Source organism: Anabrus simplex, chromosome 1 (assembly GCF_040414725.1).
Source record: "Anabrus simplex isolate iqAnaSimp1 chromosome 1, ASM4041472v1, whole genome shotgun sequence".
Classification (NCBI taxonomy): domain Eukaryota; kingdom Metazoa; phylum Arthropoda; class Insecta; order Orthoptera; family Tettigoniidae; genus Anabrus; species Anabrus simplex.
In genome coordinates this window covers 683,328,948-683,352,603 of record NC_090265.1, presented here as the reverse complement: position 1 = coordinate 683,352,603, position 23,656 = coordinate 683,328,948, and the positions used below count along the sequence as shown (strand labels likewise).

The following is a 23,656-nucleotide window of genomic DNA, read 5'->3' as shown; positions in this document are numbered from 1 at the left end:
AAGGATGTTTTATAATAGTTCGTAAAACAAATTTATATGCTGAGCAAGGAATCCGATCTAGAAGCTTATTGCCACTTCGTTCCAGAATGCGGAATTGGAAACCATTTGCAAAGGACAAGATATACGTCGTGATTGCTCTTTATATGCTAACGACTGTAATACAAAAGCCTACGCTACAAAGCTATTTTTCTAAAAGCTCTATTCTGTCTACGCCAATTTTTGGGTCAGTTATTTCAATGGATGTATCTGACGAAAGTTTGTTAGATTCAGATGGTGATTTGAGTGATGTGGTTGACATCGCTGTACGCGAAGTCCTCGGTTCGGAATCAGACAAGATTGATAGTGCACAGAATGGCAATCTGCATGTCACGGCTAATATATTTTGGTGGGAAAACATGTCTAATTACGTGGGTCAAATAGAACTGTTTATAGGGAACTCAGGATCTCAGAATGAAGCCATTGTGGAATGTGATGGTGTGATGGTTTTTAAGACGTTCTTTACAGTTGAGTTAGTGGAACTAATAGTTTGTGAAACAAATTCATATGCTGAGCAAAGAATCTGATCTAGTGACTTATTACCACTTCGTTTCAAATTGCGGGATTGTAAACCAGTCACAAAGGACGAGATATATGTTGTGATTGCTCTTTATACGCTTATGGCTATTATACAAAAGCCTACGCTACAAAGCTATTCTTCCAAAAGCTCTATTCTGTCTATGCTAATTTTTAGGTGTTATTTCGATGGATATATCTGAATCAATTAGTAATTTTATGCATTTCATCAATGAGGCACTTGATACATATCAGGGATCCTCCAAACTTTTCAAAATTTATCCGATTATGTCGTGTGCTACAAACAAGAAATTCGGAGAGAGACAGTGTTTCTGTGTCCAGACTGGAACAAAGTTGTGTTGCTTTGAATAAAGCCTTGCACGAATCTGGGAAAGTTTAAACACCATGTTCAAAACTTCTCCCGCAGCACAGAGACGACTGGGCATTTAAATCCACCGTGCTGAGGGGTTAAAAGTGCTGAGCAAGATGGTGACATGATTGACTCACCCTCTCATTAATTCAAACTCAGAACCAACATTTCATGTACATTCATTTGTGTGAGGAAAAAAAAAATAGGGTGCAAGCCTATATAAAGCCGAGATGTATTTGAGTAAATATGGTATGGAGTCCCATTATTTTTTTGATATTTCCTTGTAAATGTATCAAGTTTAAAGGGTGTAGAAAAACTATGTGTATAAACTGACAAGGAAGATGAACCCACTAAAGTAAACTTGTTTTGTACAGAAATGCAAGTCCACCGAAGTCAGTCGATGTTGTTAGGAGTCATTTATAAAGTTATTGGTGAAGAAAGCTAAGAACAGCTGTTTATTCACAGAAGGTGCAACCACCAGCATGAATGCATGCATAACAATGTTGGAACACTGATTGTGGTAAGCAATGAAAGACTCATGACATGTCATGAATGGTTCGAGTAAAGACAGAAATTCGCAGACAAGACCTTCTAATTCAATCTGTGTCATTCACGAATTGTCTGATATGTCCCCAGAGGAAAAATCGAGTTATGTGAGATCAGGTGATCTCAGTAGCCAAGAGATGGGTCTACTCTAGCCCATTCATCGGTTCCCAAATATGGTTATCAGAAGACCCTTCACAGCATTGATGTTTACTGTAAAGTTGTTGCTGTATGAAAGCAGATGACACGGAGTGGAACATACTAATACTGCGTACTCACTTCACCACTCAAACATACAGTAGCCAACTTAACAGACCAAACAAACAACTAACTTCAAATTCATCTCCTCATGCCAATTGCTGATATCAGCGGATATACATTCCTATAAAAATATACTTGGGTGTTCTCTGTCACCTTTATCAATTTGGCCAGAAACTTTTGCAACACACTGTCTGTGACTCTACAGGAGAAATTGGAAATTTCACACAGAAAATAATATGCAAAATTCTCTCTAAAATGAATCTGTTGGCAGAAGGAAAATAAGATCTACACTCTCTTTCACAGTTCTTCAAAAATTGTTTTATACATTCAGGTTATAAACCACAACATATATCAAATTCTTTAAATAAACCTTCCATACTTTTTGTTTTTCACCTATTAACAAGAAGAAAGGTGTTAAGGGTTTGGTAGAAGAAATTAGTGATAGAAGGGATAGATAAAACTACTGATAAATAAATTATTTCACTTCAGGACACATGACCAAGTGAGATACCAGAAATGAGTACAGACTGCAAACCACGAACTGTAAGTTACAAGACAACAAGCAAGAGTGACGTTTACTTTCCAGAAATATCTTTTATCTCTCTTAAATTGTAATCTATTACTGTAGCGTCCAAAATATGTTGAATGACACATTATGACACACAATAATATCTGCACACTAAGTACCAATGTCACGTTAACAATATGGTACTGCTCTGTGAAAATGCACCATAAAAACAGCCAATAGAAGTACTGTATTTCTTATCTCAAAATAACTATCAACATAACACAACCTCATCCCAGTCTTCATTTAGGACGTAAATATAATCATGTACACAAGTCATTTATTGGTAACACATAGTAATATTTTACCCACTAAAAGGCATTTTATAAATTGTTACTGACCACTCAATAGGAGACTGGAAAATATTGAAGGTTAAAGAAAAGTCAGAGAAACACATTTTTTTACACAAACACTGTCCAGGAAGGAAAGGGAGTAATTTACTTGTCTGCCACATGGAATGAAGGATCCTGAATTTCATACTGAGGATCACATGTGAAGGAAACAGTCAGGGCAAATCTTGTTCCTGATGTAACCCTCTCCACAAAATGTACATTTTCAGAACCTGAAGTGAACATGGAGACTCGACCTAGAAAATTCACATACTTTGTAAATATTTGCATCATAATAATCCACAGTTCAATGAAAACATATACCTATACATATATATTTACAATTTCCTCTGCAACGCACCGACACAGATAGGTCTTATGGTGACAATGGGACAGGAAAGGGGAAGGAATCAACTGTGGCCTTATGTAACGTACAGCCCCAGCATTTGCCTGGAGTGAAATATACATAATGCATGATGGTTTCTCCTTCACTGTAGGGAATGTAGGATTGAAGTTCTTACTATAAATTTTTATTAGAAAGATACATGAAAACAGAGAGATGTAAAAAGTACCATGCTCAAATTCCCTTAATTTCACTAGTACAGAGGAGTTAACTGACAACACAGATCACATTGATCCTTATTAGGAGAAGAAATGGAAACATTTATATTTATTAGCAGTTCACAGAACAACTCTCACTACATTTAATTTTGTACATTCTGTACAACTGCATGATGGAAATAATTTCAAGTTCCAAGTATAATTTTGGATGTCATTCCCACATTCTGGCTTGGAATGATTTTCCTTTGGTTTAACCAATTTTTTCCTTCATTGTCTTTAACCAACATAAGAAATTCAGCTACAACTGTAGCAATCTAAACTCTGAGGATGTAAAGAGCCAGGGAATAAAGTGAAGTTTAGTGGCAATTGGCTGGATTATGGACATAGGTATTAAATGCATGTGATGGAGAAATTTATTTTAGATTTTTAGGTGCAAAAATGAAAAACTGGGAAAAATTGGACCACCAATATCCAGAAAGATCAGAAATCTCACCTTTTCTTGGTTCAACTGTCCTGTTGGTTTTGTCCTGGTCTATAAAGATGAAGCGTCCCCCTTCAAAGTCTCTCCCATAATCAGTCAGATATAGTAGTGAAGTGTAATGGAAAGACTTGTACGTTTCCTGAGAATACAAGCAAATCCAGACAGTTAGTTATTTCTGCCAAGTTTACTGAATAATAAGCCTTATAAGAACATTAAAGTGCCAAGCAGACAATTTCACCACATCTTACATGAATATTAAGATTATGATAGAGCATTTTTAAATAATTTTTAAAGGCATCAGAGAGTTAAAGTACCCATTCATGATGCAACCTACATGGCTTGCAACATCACAAGAAAAACTCAATTCATCAGTGTAAATAGTCATACAATTCAGAAAATTGCACACCAAGCCCAACTTTAAGTGCAATACCAGTTGCGCACAATTATGTAAGTGGCATTGTGTACGCAGCAGATGGGACAGAGTTGCACTATCTGACTGAAAGTGGCTTGAACAATTTAGATAATTTTTGAGGTGGAACTTGATCATGTCATAGCAAGTTTTTAGTGTAGGTGTATGAGAGATAATGAACACTACAGGGTGAATCAAAATGATGTTACCACTGAAATGGTAGGACTTTATTATTACCATTCACGAATGTGTTGAAAAATTTACATGTGGATTTCAACCTGTTCTCCATCATGCTCAATACATTGAAACCAGTGATTCACAGTAGCATTATATACACATACACACACATTTCCTGCAGAATGGATGATATCACATCCCATATCGAGTCCTTTAGGTCACTGATGTCGTGCACTTTCCTGCTATACACACTCCTTCTATACCCCATAACGAGAAATCACAGAGTGTGTATAGTCTGGACAGTATGAAGGCCAGCACAATGGTCCACCACGACCAATCCATCGACCAGGAAATGTGGGGTTAACACAGGCATGAACAGCATGGGCATAATGCAGTGGTGTGCCGTGCCCTCTTGTTGGAAACCTTGCAAGTCAGATTTGTAGTGGTAGTTCATCAATGGCATACTGCTACATCATCATTAAGTAAACGTCTGAATTCACTTTGGGGTATCAAAGAAGTAGGGTTCAATTACCCCAGTGGTAGTCACAGCGCACCAAACAGGCCAATGACCTTAGATATTAGGCCCCTTTAAACTACAAGCATCATCAGCGCACGAAACATTAGGGGAATCATATACACGCTCCCGAATGACTCAAGGTTTTTCACTAGCCCAGAAAACTGTGTTATGTCAGTTGACAAGTCCACTTGCGTGAAGCAAAATTTCATTGTTGAGCGCCATGACAATGTCTTGCTGAATATTCATCATTTGACATAAAATCTCAAAGCTTTCTTCATTTATATGCATTGCTAAAACTTGAGGTGGAGAACTTGCATGCGGTAAGGTCGTATCCCAAGCCCGTGTTTCAAGATACCCTACAGTCTTTTTTTTTTGGAGGGGGAGGGGGAGGTGATTCCTGTTTTTCACTTCTTTCTGATATATTGTTCTGCAGTTGCAAAATGTTAAATGGCTTGGTGGGGTACGTGCAAATCGCTGCCAAAACTTTTGATGGACTGCAGTCAGTGAACCATAAACTTCCATCAAGCTTGCTACAACTCTTCTTTGCTCCAAAGTTAATCGGTTAGCCATTGTGTAACCTATACCTATATCAAAAGCACAAACATGGTGAGTCAAGTTGCAGAGATGAACAACAGAAATACTAAAAACAGTAATAATATGGAGGAAAAAAAATAGCAGCTAACTGATAATAATTGAATATTTATATAATAAATGTTTGGTGTCGTATTTATAACACCTATATATATAAAATAAGAGTTTTGTCCATACATTGCTCAGAATTTAAAAAAAGTGTCTATATCGGTTGTATCCACAGTAACAAGTAAATGCACATTTTACTTTTCTGTAATTTCTGTCTGTCTGCCTGTATGTATGTAGACGCATCACGAGAAAACGTCTGAAGAGAATTTACTGAAAATCGGTATGTAAAGTTGGTGTATGAGGCACTACAATCTGGGCTATAAATAATTTTATTCACCCTCAGCAAAATGGTAGTTTAGGGGAAGGCCTAAAATTTAACTCTCAAATATATATGTTATTAGTGGTCCTATCGATAAATACTGCATCACTAAAGTTACATAGAATTACATTTCCGATCATTTATGTTTATATATTTTCACCGTACTGGCTATGATAACAGAGATATTCATGAATTTGTATTTTTGTTGCTAAGTCCATATTAACACCGAGCCACGAGAAAATGGGTAAACAGAATTTAATGAAAATCCGTATATAGAGTCGGGGAACAAGAAACTATAGTCTAAGCTATAAACAATTTTATTCACCCCAGATGAAATGGTAGTTTAGGGGAAGGTGCCTAAAATTTAATTTTTAAATACAACTATTGGTCCTATCGAAAAGTACTACATAACAGAATTTATAGAGAATACAATTTCCGATAATTTATGTTTTATTCAGTTTTACCGACTATGATAAGAGCGGTATTTCAAAGTCGGAAGAAAACTGAATGTGAAGGCCTACAATATAGAAAGCTCATAAAATTGATCAACAATAACATTACGTTGACCATTGTTTGTTCTGATGTTTGTCTCTTATGCTGCCAGTCATCTCCGATAAATGGGATTGCTGCTGTGTACAGAGTATAACAGCCTGCCTGAATATTGGCAGAAAGTGGCTGGGGATTTAAATAACCATCTTCTCTAGCATGTCATTCCTCTGGTTCATACATTTTCTGATACTGCTGGTACGTAACACACAGGTTCATCATGACATTCCAGCTATTCAATCATTACTCTGAGTCACTAATCGGAATGAGCAGTATGCACATTAACGGAATAATGGCGGAGGGGTGTTCACAGCTGTCTGCGGCCTGGTCATTCCAGCTCTGAAACTTTGGATTGTTAGATTGGCAGCGTACTACTGTTCGTTAAAAGTGAGAAAATGTGTGGTTTTTCATATGATCGAGTATTTCATATATAGCATTGCTTTTAATCACCACATTACTACTGGTGTCATTGTAATGACCTATGTTGATTTCAGTTCAGAAAACCACTTCAGATAGTCTTTCTAAGGACGTAAAAACACAGATGGAGAGTGAGAGTCTGCCATTATAATGAAAATTCCCCAACTTGATTGTTACTGATGGTAGGCAAGAGGGCCTACCATTACAATGATAATTCCCTAACCCAGTCTTCACGTAAAAAGATAAGATGTTTGGTGACTTTCCCGTCGCGTTTCTAGGCTAACGTTAAGAGCTACTGGTATGTAATTTAATACAATCTTACTCACAATGTGTACACTATCTAACCTAGAATTCTGTATATAATATATAATTCCGTAGCGAAGGACGGGTACATCAGCTAGTACCTACATAATAGGGATGTATCACGCAAAACTAGTCCACAAGGCAGCGTAATGGTAATACACGGTATGCGCTTTCCGCTTCTCAATTGTTTTACACGAGACTTACATGGGGTACTTCTATAATTATGATAATTGAAATTAAACTGTTACTTTAAAAGCATGAAAATGAAATTACCATATTCTGCTGATGTTTCGAAAGAGATGGGAAATAATATAGGTGCAATGACAATTGCGGATTTGAAAGGGGAATTGAAGCAAAAGGGCGTAAAATTATCCAGAAAGAAGCGAGAGTTGACTGAAAGGAAGGACTAAAAGTAGCAACCTTTTCTTTCAGGGTTTTTGTTAGACTGATTTCTTTTAGTGCAAATAGCATTTTGAAAAACATGCGTAATATGTATACGAGTATTTTAGGTTAGAGGTTAGGCCTACACATAAAAAAAGATATTGGTATGACTGCAGTACCAGAGACTACATCCAGTACTTCTGAATTGAATTTCCCTTCAGAGCATGAATTTCAAGGCCTTGTTTCACGTCGTAAGACAGATTTAAATATTTTAAATTTGGAATTGATGAAGTATTTCGTGTTCAGGAAGAAGTCTGGAATTGATAGTGCTCCAGTGCCAAATTAAAGGTCATTCTGTGATTAAGGTAAACCACCGCACACGGTGTTGTGGATGCTTCCCTACTTCTAAATCTTCTTGCTCTCGGGATTATTCCCAAGGTGCCAGTGCCACTCCATGAAAATATCGAAAGAACAACGTTCTCCTTGTGTCTTCCATCTTTCACCTAAAATTAATGAATAATACCGAACATGAAAATCCTCAGCCTATTTCCAGTCATTTGACCGAGTCAGGAATGAACAAAGCCCCGAGGCGAGGATAGAAATGGTGCTGGCTGCCAAAGCCTGTCGAACTCCTCTGGGGCAATGATTAATGGCTGACAGATGAAATGAAATCGGAGTGTGTTGCTGGAATGAACGATGACAGGGAAAACCTGAGTACCCGGAGGAAAACCTGTCCCGCCTCCGCTTCTCACACGGGGTGACCGAGATTTGAACCATGAAACCCAGCGGTGAGAGGCCGCGTAAGCCACAGAGGCTCACTGAGTAATAATAAAGATTGTTATTGTTTTTACATCCCACTTACTACTTTTACAGTTTTCGGACGCCGAGGTGCCGGAATGTTGTCCTGCAGGAGTTCTTTTTACATGTCAGTAAATTTACCGACACAAGGCTTTGAGCACCTTCAAATAGCACCGGACTGAGCCAGGATCGAACCTGCCAAGTTGGTCTTAGAAGGCCATCGCTCTACCATCCAAACTAATCAGCCCGGCTAAAATTATTGCAATAGGTCACATTAACTAATCAGAACGTCACTAACTTATTATAAAATTATTTCCTAATTAGAATAATCATCTCATGCACTCGTTTCAGTAATGACAAAATCTTCAACTGCATAATGCTTCGAGCAGTCGCTGATATTATGATCACACTTTTATTTCCTAGGTCCTGTCTACACAGCGCAAGCAACCACTTTTTACAGAAGGACTCCTCCTTAGGATATTGAGAGTATGAGTACGATTGACATTGATTTTGGAACATTGGAATAGTGCAATAGTCAGGCAAAACAGTTTTCTTGTTTTCTTTTCTGCCATTGCGATATATTAAAACTTTAACTTCATCAATTAACTACACAACTTCCATTAAAAACATAGAGGAACAAATGACGATTGATAAGCGCATACCATGTACCACGAGTGAGACATCTTTTGGTAGTGTTTCAGTACATCCCTATTGTGTGCTAACATAAGTTTGACACACACTGTATATAAATGAACACTATACAAATATTAAGGTAGGTATGTATAATTCCATTACTACTGTTAACATAATAAACCACAGACTATGATACTGAAAAATTTACTTCATAAATTCTTTTATAGGCATTGATAACTCAGAAAACATAGTAGACAAAGGAAAGGATGAGAAAGTTAATAGAATTAAGTGAATCAAAATCATCTGTGCGGCAGCTAAAATTTTGAACACATAACTCATAGATTAAGTTTAACACTAAAGGATTTGGGAGTTGTCATGTTGGATCCAAGAATCCAAATAAATTTCTATAGTATTTATATAATAAGAAGCATAATCTCTCATCATATTGAGGAATAATTTCACAGAAATAGTTAATGAAGGAATTCCAGTATGAAAATCAATCAATCAATCAATCAATCAATCAATCAATCAATCAATCAATCAATCAATCAATCAATCAATCAATCAATCAATCAATCAATCAATCAATCAATCACTACTGATCTACATTTAGGGCAGTCACCCAGGTGGCAGATCCCCCATCTGTCGCTTTCCTAGCCTTTTCTTAAATGATTTCAAAGAAATTGGATATTTATTGAACATCTCCTTTGGTAAGTTATCCCAAACCCTAACTTCCCTTATGCTTAAGTGCAGCCAGTATCCAGTATTTGAGAGACAGTGGGTTTGAACCCCACTGTCGGCGGCCCTGAAGATGTTTTTCCGTGGTTTCGCATTTTCACACCAGGCAAATGCTGGGGCTGTACCTTAATTAATGCAACGGCTGATTCCTTCCCACTCCTACCCCTTTCCTCACCCATTGTTGCCATAAGACCTATCTGTGCCGGTGCGGCGTAAAGCACTTTAAAAAAAAAGAACATCATCTCCTCTTCCTATAAACTAATATTTGCCCGAATTTGTCCTCTTGAATTCCAACTTTATCTTCACATTGTGATCTTCCCTACTTTTAAAGATGCCTACTAATGTCGTTCCACGGCATCTCTCCATTGACAGCTTGGAACATATCTCTTATGATACAGATACAGTATTGATTCCCATAGGGAACCTGAAACATTTGTTCCGAATGAGTAAATATGTGTACCGCTTAGTCGAGCAGCTCGTCTCCTTTCTCCCAAGTCTTCCCAGCCCAAACTTTGCAAAATTTTTGTAACGCTACTCTTTTGTTGGAAATCACCCGGAACAAATCGAGCTGCTTTTCTTTGGATTTTTTCCCGTTCTCGAATCAAGTAATCCTGGTGAGAGTCCTATGCACTAGAATCATACTCTATTTGGGGTCTTACCAGAGACTTACATGCCCTCTCCTTTACAACCTTACTACAACCCCTAAACACCCTCATAACCATATGCAGAGATCTGTACCCTTTGAAGTAATTTTGCAGCTGCTCACAATCTTGTAACTTATTTATTATTCTGTACAGAATAACATCATCCACAAAAAGCCTTATCTCTGATTCTACTTCTTTACTCATATATATATATATATATATATATATATATATATAAAAAAGAAAACATAATGAAAATCCACAGCCTGTTTCCAGTCATTCAACCGGGTCAGGAATGGAATGAATGAAGGCCCCATCTAGCGGTGAGGATAGAATTTGTGCCGGCTGCCGAAGCCTGTCGCACTCCTGTGGGGCAATGATTAATGAATGACAGATGGAATGAAATGATATTGGAGAGTGTTGCTGGAATGAAATACGACAGGGAAAACCTGTATATAAGAAAACATAAAGGTAAAATAATACTGTCTTGAGGAATTCCCCTCTTAATTATTACAGGGTCAGATAAAGCTTCACCTATTCGAATTCTCTGAGATCTATTTTCTAGAAATATAGCAACCCATTCAGTCACTCTTTTGTCCAATCCAATTGCACTCATTTTTGCCAGTAGTCTCCCATGATCCACCCTATCAAATTCCTTAGACAGGTCAATCGCGATACAATCCATTTGACCTCCTGAATCCAAGATATCTGCTATATCTTGCTGGAATCCTACAAGCTGAGCTTCAGTGGAATAACCTTTCCTAAACCCGAACTGCCTTCAGATAGGTCCTATCCTTCTTAGGATTTCGCCAAAAGTGATCTTTGCTCCAATACGGCTGATGATGACCCCTAGATGGGTCGAAACTAGTACCGTGTAATTTATAATTTTGTGAATATATTTTAGTATTGAAAAGGTGGAAACGTTTACGTTGTTATTATTATTACTTATATATTATGATGAGTATAACCTCGCGAGAAATTCATACTCGAACAAAGTGACCAGAAAACTGTGTTTAATTACCCACTGGTCAGAAATCTAAGGCTTCAAGTAACAATTCATTATACAATTGTTTTAGGAAGAAAGTGCTATAATATGTAGGTACTGTAGCTACTTCTATGAGGCGAAGGGCAAAAGAATGTTGTATTATTTTCCTCCCGAGTTTTTCACATCTTTTAATAGTCTCTTGTTACTTTAACAGGCTCCAGTGTAGAGAATTATTGATATTTGTTCTCTCGTCTTTTTCGCACTTTTTAGTGTTCTCCTTTATCTCCAGAAACACTACACACACAATATAAAGTGTACTAATGTGTAAAGTGATACCATCTCCCTGCTGGATAGTTTTTAATGGGATTTTCGATAGTACGTTTTCCCGCTTAACATGCTTTTTTTTTTTGTTGCCCCCTGCAGAAACGTACTAACGAGGTTTCACTGTAGTTGAGTTATAAAATGAATATTAGTACAATGTTTGTTTTAGTCATAATTGTGAATTGTAAGAATATTAGGCCTATATGTATCAAGGAGATTCCTGTTTAATCCCTTATTTACAAAATGGCATGTCAATCTAAATCATTACAAATGAAAACAAGGGTAAAAAACCACACGTCATAAGAATAAAATAATCTACTTCTCTCTCAGAACAAAAAGAATAAAACAAGATTTCTCTCTAGAGTTGTAGTAACCATACCTTATCCACATGAGGATGCCAGTATTCATCATGAATAGTCTTCGGTGGCAAACTGGTCATTCGAGAGAAGAAGGTTGGATGCGTCAAGCGTAAAGTTTTGACGTCGAGACCAAAATGGTGAGCCACTGCATGCTGGATTTTGGTTTTCACCACTCTAATAACAAACACCAATAAACTATAAAGTCAGGGAATTATTACATTAATCAAGTATTTAAAAAAAAAAAAACACAGCTGTTCATGTCGGAAATATCACATAAATGGAGCTCATAATGTAACTAAAAAATAAATATGGTGCCAAGCATGTCTGTAGTTTTAAAAACTTGGGATGTGTGGCAAAATGTCTTTTCTTTCACAGTTTTGTTACATTTAAATAGCTATGTAACAGAGAAATTGCCTCTTTGTAATATTGCAAGGTTTTAAACATATTGCTATTGGCTTTACATCGCACCGACATAGATATGTCTTATGGCGACGATGGGACAGGAAAGGGCTAGGACTGGGAAGGAAGCGGCCGTGGCCTTAATGAAGGTACAGCCCCAGCATTTGCCTAGTGTGAAAATGGGAAACCACGGAAAACCATCTTCAGGGCTGCCGACAGTGGGGTTCGAACCTACTATCCCCCGAATACTGGATACTGGCCGCACTTAAGCGACTGCAGCTATCGAGCTCGGTTTTAAACATATTGCATTGCTTTTTACAAAATTTTAAACCAAAAGAAATCTTAGATTATGACAAATTGTCTGAATGTTGGTTGAAGGAATGATGCAGACGTAAGTAATGAAAAATGGAAGATTTTCTTCTTTATTGAAGACGATAATGGCTCACCCTCCTGACACAGTCATACTTGAAAACTGAGACTTTAGAACTTCCCCTTGCAAATTGTTTAAATTAACTTACCATAAATAGGCTTTGGGATCATATACAATTTTGAGTTCCCAAATTTCAGGATAATAAATGATTGAGGATAGGTAGAGGATGGAAAGAAGGACGTATTGAAAATCCAGTTTTACAGATGATTAAAATGAATGGTATGATACTGTTATTCATATAAGACTTAATATGACTCTTATTCGTTCCTTTCCAAAACTTGGGATCCTTTTGTATTTGTCCCGTGTTCCCAATTTTTAACTATATTTATCTTAAGTTTCTTCTCTTTTTCTGTGTTTGTACAGCTTTCTTCTTATCCTACACTTCCTGTGTCAAGACTGAACATCTGTCCAGATGGCCCCTTTATGAGTGTTGATATCCGCCTGCCTGATGTAGCTAGAAAGCAGAAGTGAGCTCATTGAGGACTGAGAAGAAGATTCTTTCTTTCTTTTTTTTTTTTTTTTTTTTTTTTTTTACACTTTGCTTTATGTTGCACTGACATAGATAGGTGACGATGGGACAGGAGTGGGAACGAAGCAACCATAGCCTTAATTAAGGTACAGCATTTGCCTGGTGTGAAAATGGGAAAGCACAACCATCTTCAGAGCTGCCGACAGTAGGGTTCGAACCCACTATCTCCCAAATGCAAGCTGGATGTGACCCAAACCATACATCCACTAGCTCGGTGGACTGAGAAGAGATGGACGTAGAAGAACTTGGACTGATGAAGAGAGAGATTATCTGAAGACGAGGATGTGGAAGATGTCCTAGTCCTTTTCATCTTTATCCTTGTCTCCTATTTCTCTTGTCTCTCTTCCCATTCTCACCTCTAATTGTGTTCACCTTGTTATGTGTTTCTTTCCATGTTCCTATCTGTCTGGATGCAACTTGATTCGACACTCGTTAGTTCCTTTCCAATACTTATATTCCACAGGATGATTGTCTCCTTTTGTGCTTGTTGTCTTAGGATCTGAATCTTTCACCATCTGTATGCACTTTTATATCATGTTTCTTCCCTTTTCCTGGTTTTATCAAGTTTTCATCTCATCCTACATTTCGCACATCAAGACTGAAGACTGTCAAGATGGCCTAGTGAAGCCTGCCTTCCTGATGAAGCTAGGAAGCATAAATGAGCTCATCGGGGCCTGAGAAATGGCGGATGTAGAAGAACAAGGATTGAAAAGGAGAGAGCAAAGTATGTGATGTGGAAATTGTCCTGTTCCTTTAATGTTTTCATTTTTTATCCATGTCTCCATTTTTGCTATTGCTCATTAAGTTCAACCTATTATGGGTTCCTTTTCATGTTCATATCTCTTTCTACAGGGTGGTCAGAAACACCGTGAACAGGGTAAACAAGCGTCAGAGGGTTGGTCATACTGATAAATAATTTGAAAAAAAAAAAAACCAATCTGACATCTCACGCCGTTGTCATTTTTATCAGCTGATGAAGTCAGCCAATTAGATCGCCTCCCCGAGCAAATTATAATGGGCAATGTGAGTCCAATACCACACTGCTCCATAATGAACATTCCCGTAAATGACCGATCGCCTAGCAGCATCAAACCCAAACACGACGTAGGTTTCAGCCGGTGTATTTGACACGGCACGATCCTATAAGTTCAGAGGTCTGTATTCAAATCTCTACCCTGGCAAATTTTTTCTTCGACTGGTACACTAAAGCCACGTGCAGATTTAGTAACACCGCCTCCCAAAGCCCATTTGAATTTTCCCGCGAGCCATCTGATTGGCTAATTTCAGCAGCTGATAAAATGACAACAGCACGAGATACTTCATTACTTTTAAAAAAATTATTTATCAATACGACCAACCCTCCAACGTACATATACCCAGTTCACTTTGTTTCCGATCAACCTGTATATAACTTGATACTGGTAATCAGTGTAACCTGTGTAGGGGTGGTAGAATACACCCACAATATCCCCTGCCTGTCGTAAAAAGCAACTAAAAGAGATCCTCATGGGTCTCAACTTGGCAGCATGAATTGGGTGCCCACAGGGCCCTACCTGAGTCAGGCATCTCTTCCACTTACTTGTGCCAGCCTCCTCACTTTAAACTTTAATATCCAACCTCCTTTAGTCAAATCTTGTTCTCTTTCAATCCTGACAGTATTAGGTTTGCAAGGTCTAGGGAGTCTTTCATTTTCACAACGTTCGTGACCCTTCATTTTCTTTTGCTAATATGTACCTTTGTTCTTTGAAGGACGGGAACTGTTCCTTTTTTCTCTTTGATTAGTGTTAAGAGAGGATGGTTGCCCAGTTGTACTTCCTCCTAAAACAATAACTACCACCACCACCACTATCTAATCAGTACTTTTCACGAAAACTACCTTCTGCCTCATGTTTTCTTGATATTAAGCCGACAGGTAATCAACTACAGTGAATGGAACTATTATGAAAAAATATTCACAATAAGAGATGAGTTTTAAGAAGAATGCTTCCTTCTTCAAATATCAACTTAATATTAAACTTAAATGTTAACTACCGGGTGAGTTGGCCATGCAGTTAGGAGCGCGCAGCTGTGAGCTTGCATCCAGGATAGGGGATTTGAACCACACTGTTGGCAGCCCTGAAGATGGTTTTCTGTGGTTTCCCATTTTCACACCATGCAAATCCTGGAGCTGTACCTTAATTAAGACCACAACCACTTCCTTCCCACTCCTAGGCCTTTCGTATCCCATCGTCGCCAAAGGACCTATCTGTGTTGATGCGACGTAAAACAAATTGTAAAAATTTTAAAAATGTTAACTTGTTCTCAAGCTGTTTAAGAACGGTGTGTGGAAACACTTGATCCACTCATAATAAGGAATGATTTATATCTGAGTTTTGTAATACCGAGTTTTGCAATTTGCCATCCACAACAACAGTTTCCATAAAGAATGATTTATTTTAATGTAATGGCACTAATGAAGATAATAGTGAAGCTCCAGTTGGTGATGAAAACTTAGGCAGATTGGAAGAAAACAGATTGTACTGTATGATGAATATATGGAAGATTTTGATAAAAATGTCATTACGAAAGAAAGAATGATAATGAGGATGATGATGACCACTCAATTAAGATCCTGCATGTTTTAATGTGGCCATTAATGTCCCAGAGCCTATAAAATATTTTATGACTTGTTATAATGTGTCTGATAAAGTCTTCAGACTTATCACAATTCAGTGGGTGTATCTAGACTTTAGCAGCAGGATAAAATAAACAGTCCAAAACCACAGATTATTTTGGGAACAAACTAGGCCTAGGACAGGGCTCCAAAAAAAAAAAAAAAAGAAATAATTAAAAAACTAATTTTTAAATTTCATTCAGGTTTAAACTAAACCTTAAAAATGTCTCATTAATATTTGATGTAATAAAGATCTATAAAAAGAATACTAGTAACCTAATGTACAACTAATAAAATTGAAGAGAAACATAAATTACTATAACTGAATGAAACATGATTGCAATTTCCATTTTGTAACAAACTACAGTGCCTTTACTGGCAGGACCTAGTGTTTACAGTGCACTATGTCTTCCGGTATAGGCTAGAGCAATTTTGTTACTTTCATAGATCTCTCTCTGTCTTATCCTTGGCTTTGACAATATGAAAGTGACTGAGGTATGAGCGATGCTAGTAATGCCAATCCTTATGCAGCCAGTCCCTGCAATGAATGGTGTGAAAATGTTGCTCATAGGGTCAGTTGGTGCATGCATTTCAGTGGGCTTGGCAGACTGATATGTAATAGCAACTCTGGCTCGGCGAGGAAAACAACGGGAAACTACCTCACTCCTCATTTCCCTAGTACGCCTCTTCAGTGATGCCTAGGCCATCTATGACAGCTGATGGCAGAGCTGTTGAGGATCTCACCAGCGACATCGCTGACGGACTGAACATACATAAACAAACTACAAATGAATTATATACTAAAACATTTCTATTTTCATTTTAAAATATTTAGAAGCATTAAAAAAGCATATGGAACAAATGTTGCCACTAATTTGAGGTTTCTGTTTATAAAAAAAATATTGTGCCATTAATATTCAGAATTTGAAGTTAGCAATCTCATATGACAGTCTTAAATATAGCCTATCAACTTAAAAAAAAAATAGAACTTGAAATAATTTATTAAAAACACACAGGAGATTATTTCAAAGTGATTGACAAGATGCACCGATCAGAAAAGAAATTTGGCCACTTTTTTATAAGTACATACCTCCTTGATACGCATATACAGTGTGAACTTAAAGTCGACAAACTGCAGGGACTTTCTTCTGTTGCAGATAGTGCGATTGAAGCAACGTACTGTTGGAAGCAGAATGGTCCGGTATTCATGTCGGGAACCAGCCAAGATTGTGTTTGTGTACGGCCAAGCCAATGGAAAGGTCGAGAGGCAGCACAGCTATACCAAAACAAGTACCCTCACACATACCAACCACATCACACAACGTTTCAAGCCCTTTTTGTGCGTTTGTGAGATCATGGGTCCTTTCAGACAGACGAATATGCAGGGAGGCGGTGGACTATGCGCACACCAGATCTGGAGGAAGAGGTTCTATAGGACATTCAGATGAACCCTAGTACAAGCTCCACGCAAGTGGCCCGCCAACATGGTGTAAGCCAGACTATGATTATGTGTACCCTGCATGACAACCGCTATTATCTCTATCACCTGCAACGAGTGCAAGGATTATCAGCAGCGAATTTCCCTCTATGGGAAGGATTTTGTCAATGGTTTTTGCACCAGGCCATCACAGTTATGGGATTTCTGTCGTCAGTCCTCTTTACCGATGAAGCAACCTTTGCCAGAAATATCTGCATAATCTTTATCCGAGGGGGGAATGGTTGAAGCGTCTCACCAGCATCGGTTCAGCATCAATGTTAGGGCAGGGATTCTTGGCGACCACATACTTGGACCAGTTATTATTCCACAACGACTCAACGGAGGAACGTACCTGGACTTCCTGCAGAATACTCTGCCTGGAGTGCTTGAGAAAGTGCTTTTGGCAATAAGACAGGTTATGTGGTTTCTGCATGATGGAGCACCACCCCACTTCCGCATTACAGTTCACCAACACCTCAACAACAACTTCCCCAAACGCTGAATAGGATGCGGAGGCCCTGTTGCATGGCCTCCTAGATCACTGCCCCCTGGATTTTGACCTCTGGGGACATCTGAAAAGCATTGTGTATGATGAACCAGTTACTGATGTGCAGACCCTTCAAGAGCATGTTCACGGCACCTTTGACGCTATTCGGCGAGAGGCCGGAACGTGCGAAATAGTGAGGCAATCCATGATACGACGACGTCTGAACGCGTGCATTGCATCCCATGGAGGCCACTTTGAACATCTGCTGTGGCGTGGATGCATTTCAGCTATGTACTCTGTTCCGGGACTATTTGTTGTCGTTGCATGCACACCGTCCATTTCCGGACACATGTTGGTAGGACATTTTTTTCCTCCATTTCCAGTCAGGAATCAGTCCCTGCAGTTTGTTGGTTTTATTAAAGTTCACCCTGTATATGTATATGAAATCCATTTCAGTTGTATGCCCCACAAACGGGTTGCATAGATGAACATCTAGAGGACTTTTTAGAGGAAGTGGAGAGACAGATAGAAGATAAGGAAGTGCTATTGATGGGAGATCTGAATGCACAAGTTGGAATGGAAAGACAAGGAAAGGAAGATGCTGTAGGGCCCTTTGGATATGGGTAAATCCAGGCGAGTTGTTGGTGGATTTTTGCATGAGAAACCAAATGATTGTTGGTAACATCTGGTTCAGGAAGAAGAACAGTCAGAAAATTACAAGTTATGGTTGGGGAGACAGACAAACAAAGACCGTGATCGATTATATAATCATAGAGAAAGAACACCGGAAGAACCTTTTTGATGTTACAGCCATGCCTGAAGAAGCCTTTGGTGGAGATCATAGAGTTGTGATAGGAAAATTGAAAGTGGGAAAGATTGAAAAACTCCCGTTAACCTTTAATTAGTCCCTCACGGAGATTACCTCTGGGCCGCCCCATCCCTATGCCTTTCTCCTTGTTCATTTGGACTTGTCCTGTCAGCATTTCGGCGCAATCGTGCATCCTATGTGCGAGTGTGGGATTATTGTTGTGACGAGTGACATCGCCTAGGCGTTTCCACTGTGTGCGATTAAGTAAATTACCTTATATTTTAGTGCATAGTTTTTTATTCTTAAGGTCGATGACCTTGTTGTTTTGTTCTTCTAAACTTGGAAAAATATTATTTCATAATTCATATGATGTGACTGTCGTAGGTAATGGCGAGTCTCACAAATATAATATAAGATCATTCGACATAGTTAAGGTCTACAGTGTTCTGCTTTTAGATCAAACAAACTGTGTAAAAATAACCTTCTAGTACATGAAAGGGTTTCTTTTAATTATACCGAAGAGTACTGCAAACGAACATGCCAAAAAAACATCTCAAAGGACAAAAATGACGCACACTTTTTTACCCCGGAGGTTACCTCCGTGCGCGACTAGTAACGTAACAATTTTTGCAGGACTAGACAAGGGTTAAGAAGAGAGAGAATAATTAAAGTGTGGAAACTGAAGGAGAATAACATACAAGAAGAATTTCAAGGGAAATAATACCCTTGGTACCCAGAATGTAGTATAGAAATATTTAAAATAGTTATATTTGAATCAGCCTTGTCAATATACTTATTAATGGAAGAAAATGATTTATTCAATCAAACATGTTTCAGGAATTCAACCATTCCCTTCATCAGTGATCAGATCAAAGAATAAACCATAACACAATCTTTGGTTTTTACAATTCAAAGAAGTATTGTGTCCTCTCAATCAATCAATCAATCAATCAATCAATCAATCAATCAATCAATCAATCAATCAATCAATCAATCAATCGATCGATCGATCGAAAATCAATCAATCAATCAATCAATCAATCAATCAATACTGATCTGCATTTAGGGCAGTCGCCCAGGTGGCAGATTCCCTATCTGTTGCTTTCCTAGCCTTTTCCTAAATGATTTCAAAGAAATTGGAAATTTATTGAACGTCTCCCTTGGTAAGTTATTCCAATCCCTAACTCCCCTTCCTATAAATGAATATTTGCCCCAGTTTGTCCTCTTGAATTCCAACTTTATCTTCATATTGTGATCTTTCCTACTTTTATAAACGCCATTCAAACTTATTCGTCTACTAATGAAATTCCACGCCAACTCTCCGCTGACAGCTCGGAACATACCACTTAGTCGAGCAGCTCTTCTTCTTTCTCTCAATTCTTCCCAACCCAAACTTTGCAACATTTTTGTAACGCTACTCTTTTGTCGGAAATCACCCAGAACAAATCGAGCTGCTTTTCTTTGGATTTTTTCCAGTTCTTGAATCAGGTAATCCTGGTGAGGGTCCCATACACTGGAACCATACTCTAGTTGGGGTCTTACCAGAGACTTATATGCCCTCTCCTTTACATCCTTACTACAACCCCTAAACACCCTCATAACCATGTGCAGAGATCTGTACCCTTTATTTACAATCCCATTTATGTGATTACCACAATGAAGATCTTTCCTTATATTAACACCTAGATACTTACAATGATCCCCAAAAGGAACTTTCACCCCATCAACGCAGTAATTAAAACTGAGAGGACTTTTCCTATTTGTGAAACTCACAACCTGACTTTTAACCCCGTTTATCAACATACCATTGCCTGCTGTCCACCTCACAACATTTTCGAGGTCACGCTGCAGTTGCTCACAATCTTGTAACTTATTTATCACTCTATACAGAATAACATCATCCGCAAAAAGCCTTACCTCCGATTCCACTCCTTTACTCGTATCATTTATATATATAAGAAAACATAAAGGTCCGATAATACTGCCTTGAGGAATTCCCCTCTTAATTATTACAGGGTCAGATAAAGCTTCACCTACCCTAATTCTCTGAGATCTATTTTCTAGAAATATAGCAACCCATTCAGTCACTCTTTTGTCTAGTCCAATTGCACTCATTTTTGCCAGTAGTCTCCCATGATCCACCCTATCAAATGCTTTAGACAGGTCAATCGCGATACAGTCCATTTGACCTCCAGAATCCAAGATATCTGCTATATCTTGCTGGAATCCTACAAGTTGAGCTTCAGTGGAATAACCTTTCCTAAAACCGAATTGCCTTCTATCGATCCAGTTATTAATTTTGCAAACATGTCTAATATAATCAGAAAGAATGCCTTCCCAAAGCTTACATACAATGCATGTCAAACTTACTGGCCTGTAATTTTCAGCTTTATGTTTATCACCCTTTCCTTTATACACAGGGGCTACTATAGCAACTCTCCATTCATCTGGTATAACTCCTCCGACCAAACAATAATCAAATAAGTACTTCAGATATGGTACTATATCCCAACCCATTGTCTTTAGTATATCCCCAGAAATCTGATCAATTCCAGCCGCTTTTCTAGTTTTCAACTTTTGTATCTTATTGTAAATGTCATTGTTATCATATGTAAATTCTATTACTTCTTTGGCCTTAGTCTCCTCCTCTATCTCGACATTTTCCCTGTAACCAACAATCTTTACATACTGCTGACTGAATACTTCTGCCTTTTGAAGATACTCACATACACACTCCCCTTGTTCATTAATTATTCCTGGAATGTCCTTCTTGAAACCCGTTTCTGCCTTAAAATACCTATACATACCCTTCCATTTTTCACTAAACTTCGTATGACTGCCAATTATGCTTGCCATCATGTTATCCTTAGCTGCCTTCTTTGCTAGATTCAATTTTCTAGTAAATTCCTTCAATTTCTCCTTACTTCCACAGCCATTTCTAACTCTATTTCTTTCCAGTCTGCACCTCCTTCTTAGTCTCTTTATTTCTCTATTATAATAAGGTGGGTCTTTACCATTCCTTACCACCCTTAATGGTACAAACCTGTTTTCGCATTCCTCAACGATTTCTTTAAACCCATCCCAGAGTCTGTTTACATTTTTATTTACCGTTTTCCACCGATCATAATTACTTTTTAGAAACTGCCTCATGCCTGCCTTATCAGCCATATGGTACTGCCTAACAGACCTACTTTTAAGACCTTCCTTTCTATCACATTTATTTTTAACTACCACAAAAACAGCTTCATGATCACTAATACCATCTATTACTTCAGTTTCCCTATAGAGCTCATCTGGTTTTATCAGCACGACATCCAGGATATTTTTCCCTCTGGTTGGTTCCATCACTTTCAGAATCAGCTGTCCTTCCCATATTAACTTATTTGCCATTTGTTGGTCATGCTTCCTGTCGTTCGCATTTCCTTCCCAATTGACATTTGGCAAATTCAGATCTCCCGCTACAATCACATTTCTTTTCATGTCATTTCCCACATATCAATGAGTAAAGAAAACTTATGAAATATTATAAAAATGATCAATACATAAAATTTTGTTGAACTGAATGAGAATATTATATAAATTTAAGATCTTCAAGTTTTTCTTTTTATTTCTTCTCTTTTTATTTCTTCTCTTTGTTCATTAAATGATCATATGCTAGTCTATACAGTGGATTATCTTCTGCACTTCTCTCATTTAAACTTGATTCAATTTTTTTTTTTTTGTGTAAGATAAATTTCTAAATTTACCAAAACAGTCATTAATTTTCTCTTTTTGGCCAAAGTCATTAGAAATGTCTGTGAGTTTATGATTCTTTTCAACCATATGTTCTCCCATTGCCGAATATCTTTTATGTTTGACTCCATTAACATATTCTTTCTACCTTATAGCCAAACTTATTCCAGACTGTCCTATGTATCGTTGTTTACATGTTTGGCATGTTAATTTGTAAATTTGTTAACTTGTAATCAATCCATCTATTTTATTATATTCCATGTAATCCATGAATATGTTTGCTAAAATACCTGAAGCCGGTGAACTGTTAGACTGTTTGTAAATTTTGTTGTAAAAAACGAAATAGTTATTTTATTAAATATACATTTATTCTCTATCTTATCTGAATTGAAAATTATCTTATTAGATTTTTATCCATTTTGTATGCGACAGTGATATTCCTTTTCTTGAAAATTTTAGCCAGTTAATAAGAGTGCTTATTTTGAAAAGTTTGAACTTTAGATTTCTTTTTCTCTTTTTGTTCTTTAATTAAAGTTGTTTTTGGTTCATTTTTCATTTTATTTATCATTCTATTAATAAATCTTTTGGAATATCCGTTGCTACGAGCGATTTGATGCATTATATTTATCTCTCTATTATAATTCTTCTTAGACATAGGTACGTTCATAGCTCTATTAATTAAACTGTGAAATGTTGCCTTTTTATGTTGACCTGGATGATTGGAGTCGTTTCTGATAATAGTATCTATTTGAGTAGCTTTTCTGAAAATTTGAAAATCAAAATGACCAGAATTTCTAGTAATTGTTAAATATAAATAATTTAAAGTCCTATCATTTTCAGATTCAATTGTAAAATGCACTTGTTTATCCAAAGTATTTAAATACTCTAATATACAATCAGGTTTAACCTTCTGTTCATCGATAATAACAAATATATCATCGACGTATCTCAACCATGTAATCAATCCATCTATTTTATTATATTCCATGTAATCCACGAATATGTTTGCTAAAATACCTGAAGCCGGTGAACTGTTAGACTGTTTGTAAATTTTGTTGTAAAAAACAAAATAGTTACTTTCCAAAGTAAATTCGAGTAATGTAAAAAATTCTTCAATTTGCACCTTACTTAATTTGCTGTGTTGCATTGAATTCTTTCTTACTACTTTTATAGTATCTACGATAGCAATGTTGGAGTACATATCTTTGATATCCAATACAATAACAAATATATCATCGACGTATCTCAACCATGTAATCAATCCATCTATTTTATTATATTCCATGTAATCCA

General features: G+C 37.4%; 1 protein-coding gene across 3 annotated transcripts in view; it reads right to left on the bottom strand.

Annotated features, from left to right (window-relative positions):
• Positions 1-2,295: 2,295 nt before the first annotated feature.
• The window catches only part of LOC136857313 (2-oxoglutarate and iron-dependent oxygenase domain-containing protein 3), a 76,177-nt gene continuing 54,816 nt past the window's right edge, over positions 2,296-23,656 (bottom strand). For all 3 annotated transcript variants that reach the window (XM_067135894.2, XM_067135893.2, XM_067135892.2), the window contains 3 exons: positions 11,869-12,022; positions 3,675-3,801; positions 2,296-2,877 (listed from right to left, as the gene is read on the bottom strand). In XM_067135894.2, the coding sequence (XP_066991995.1) occupies positions 2,729-2,877; positions 3,675-3,801; positions 11,869-12,022 (430 nt within the window). In that variant the 3' untranslated portion in view covers positions 2,296-2,728. The remainder of the gene's footprint in view (positions 2,878-3,674; positions 3,802-11,868; positions 12,023-23,656) is intronic.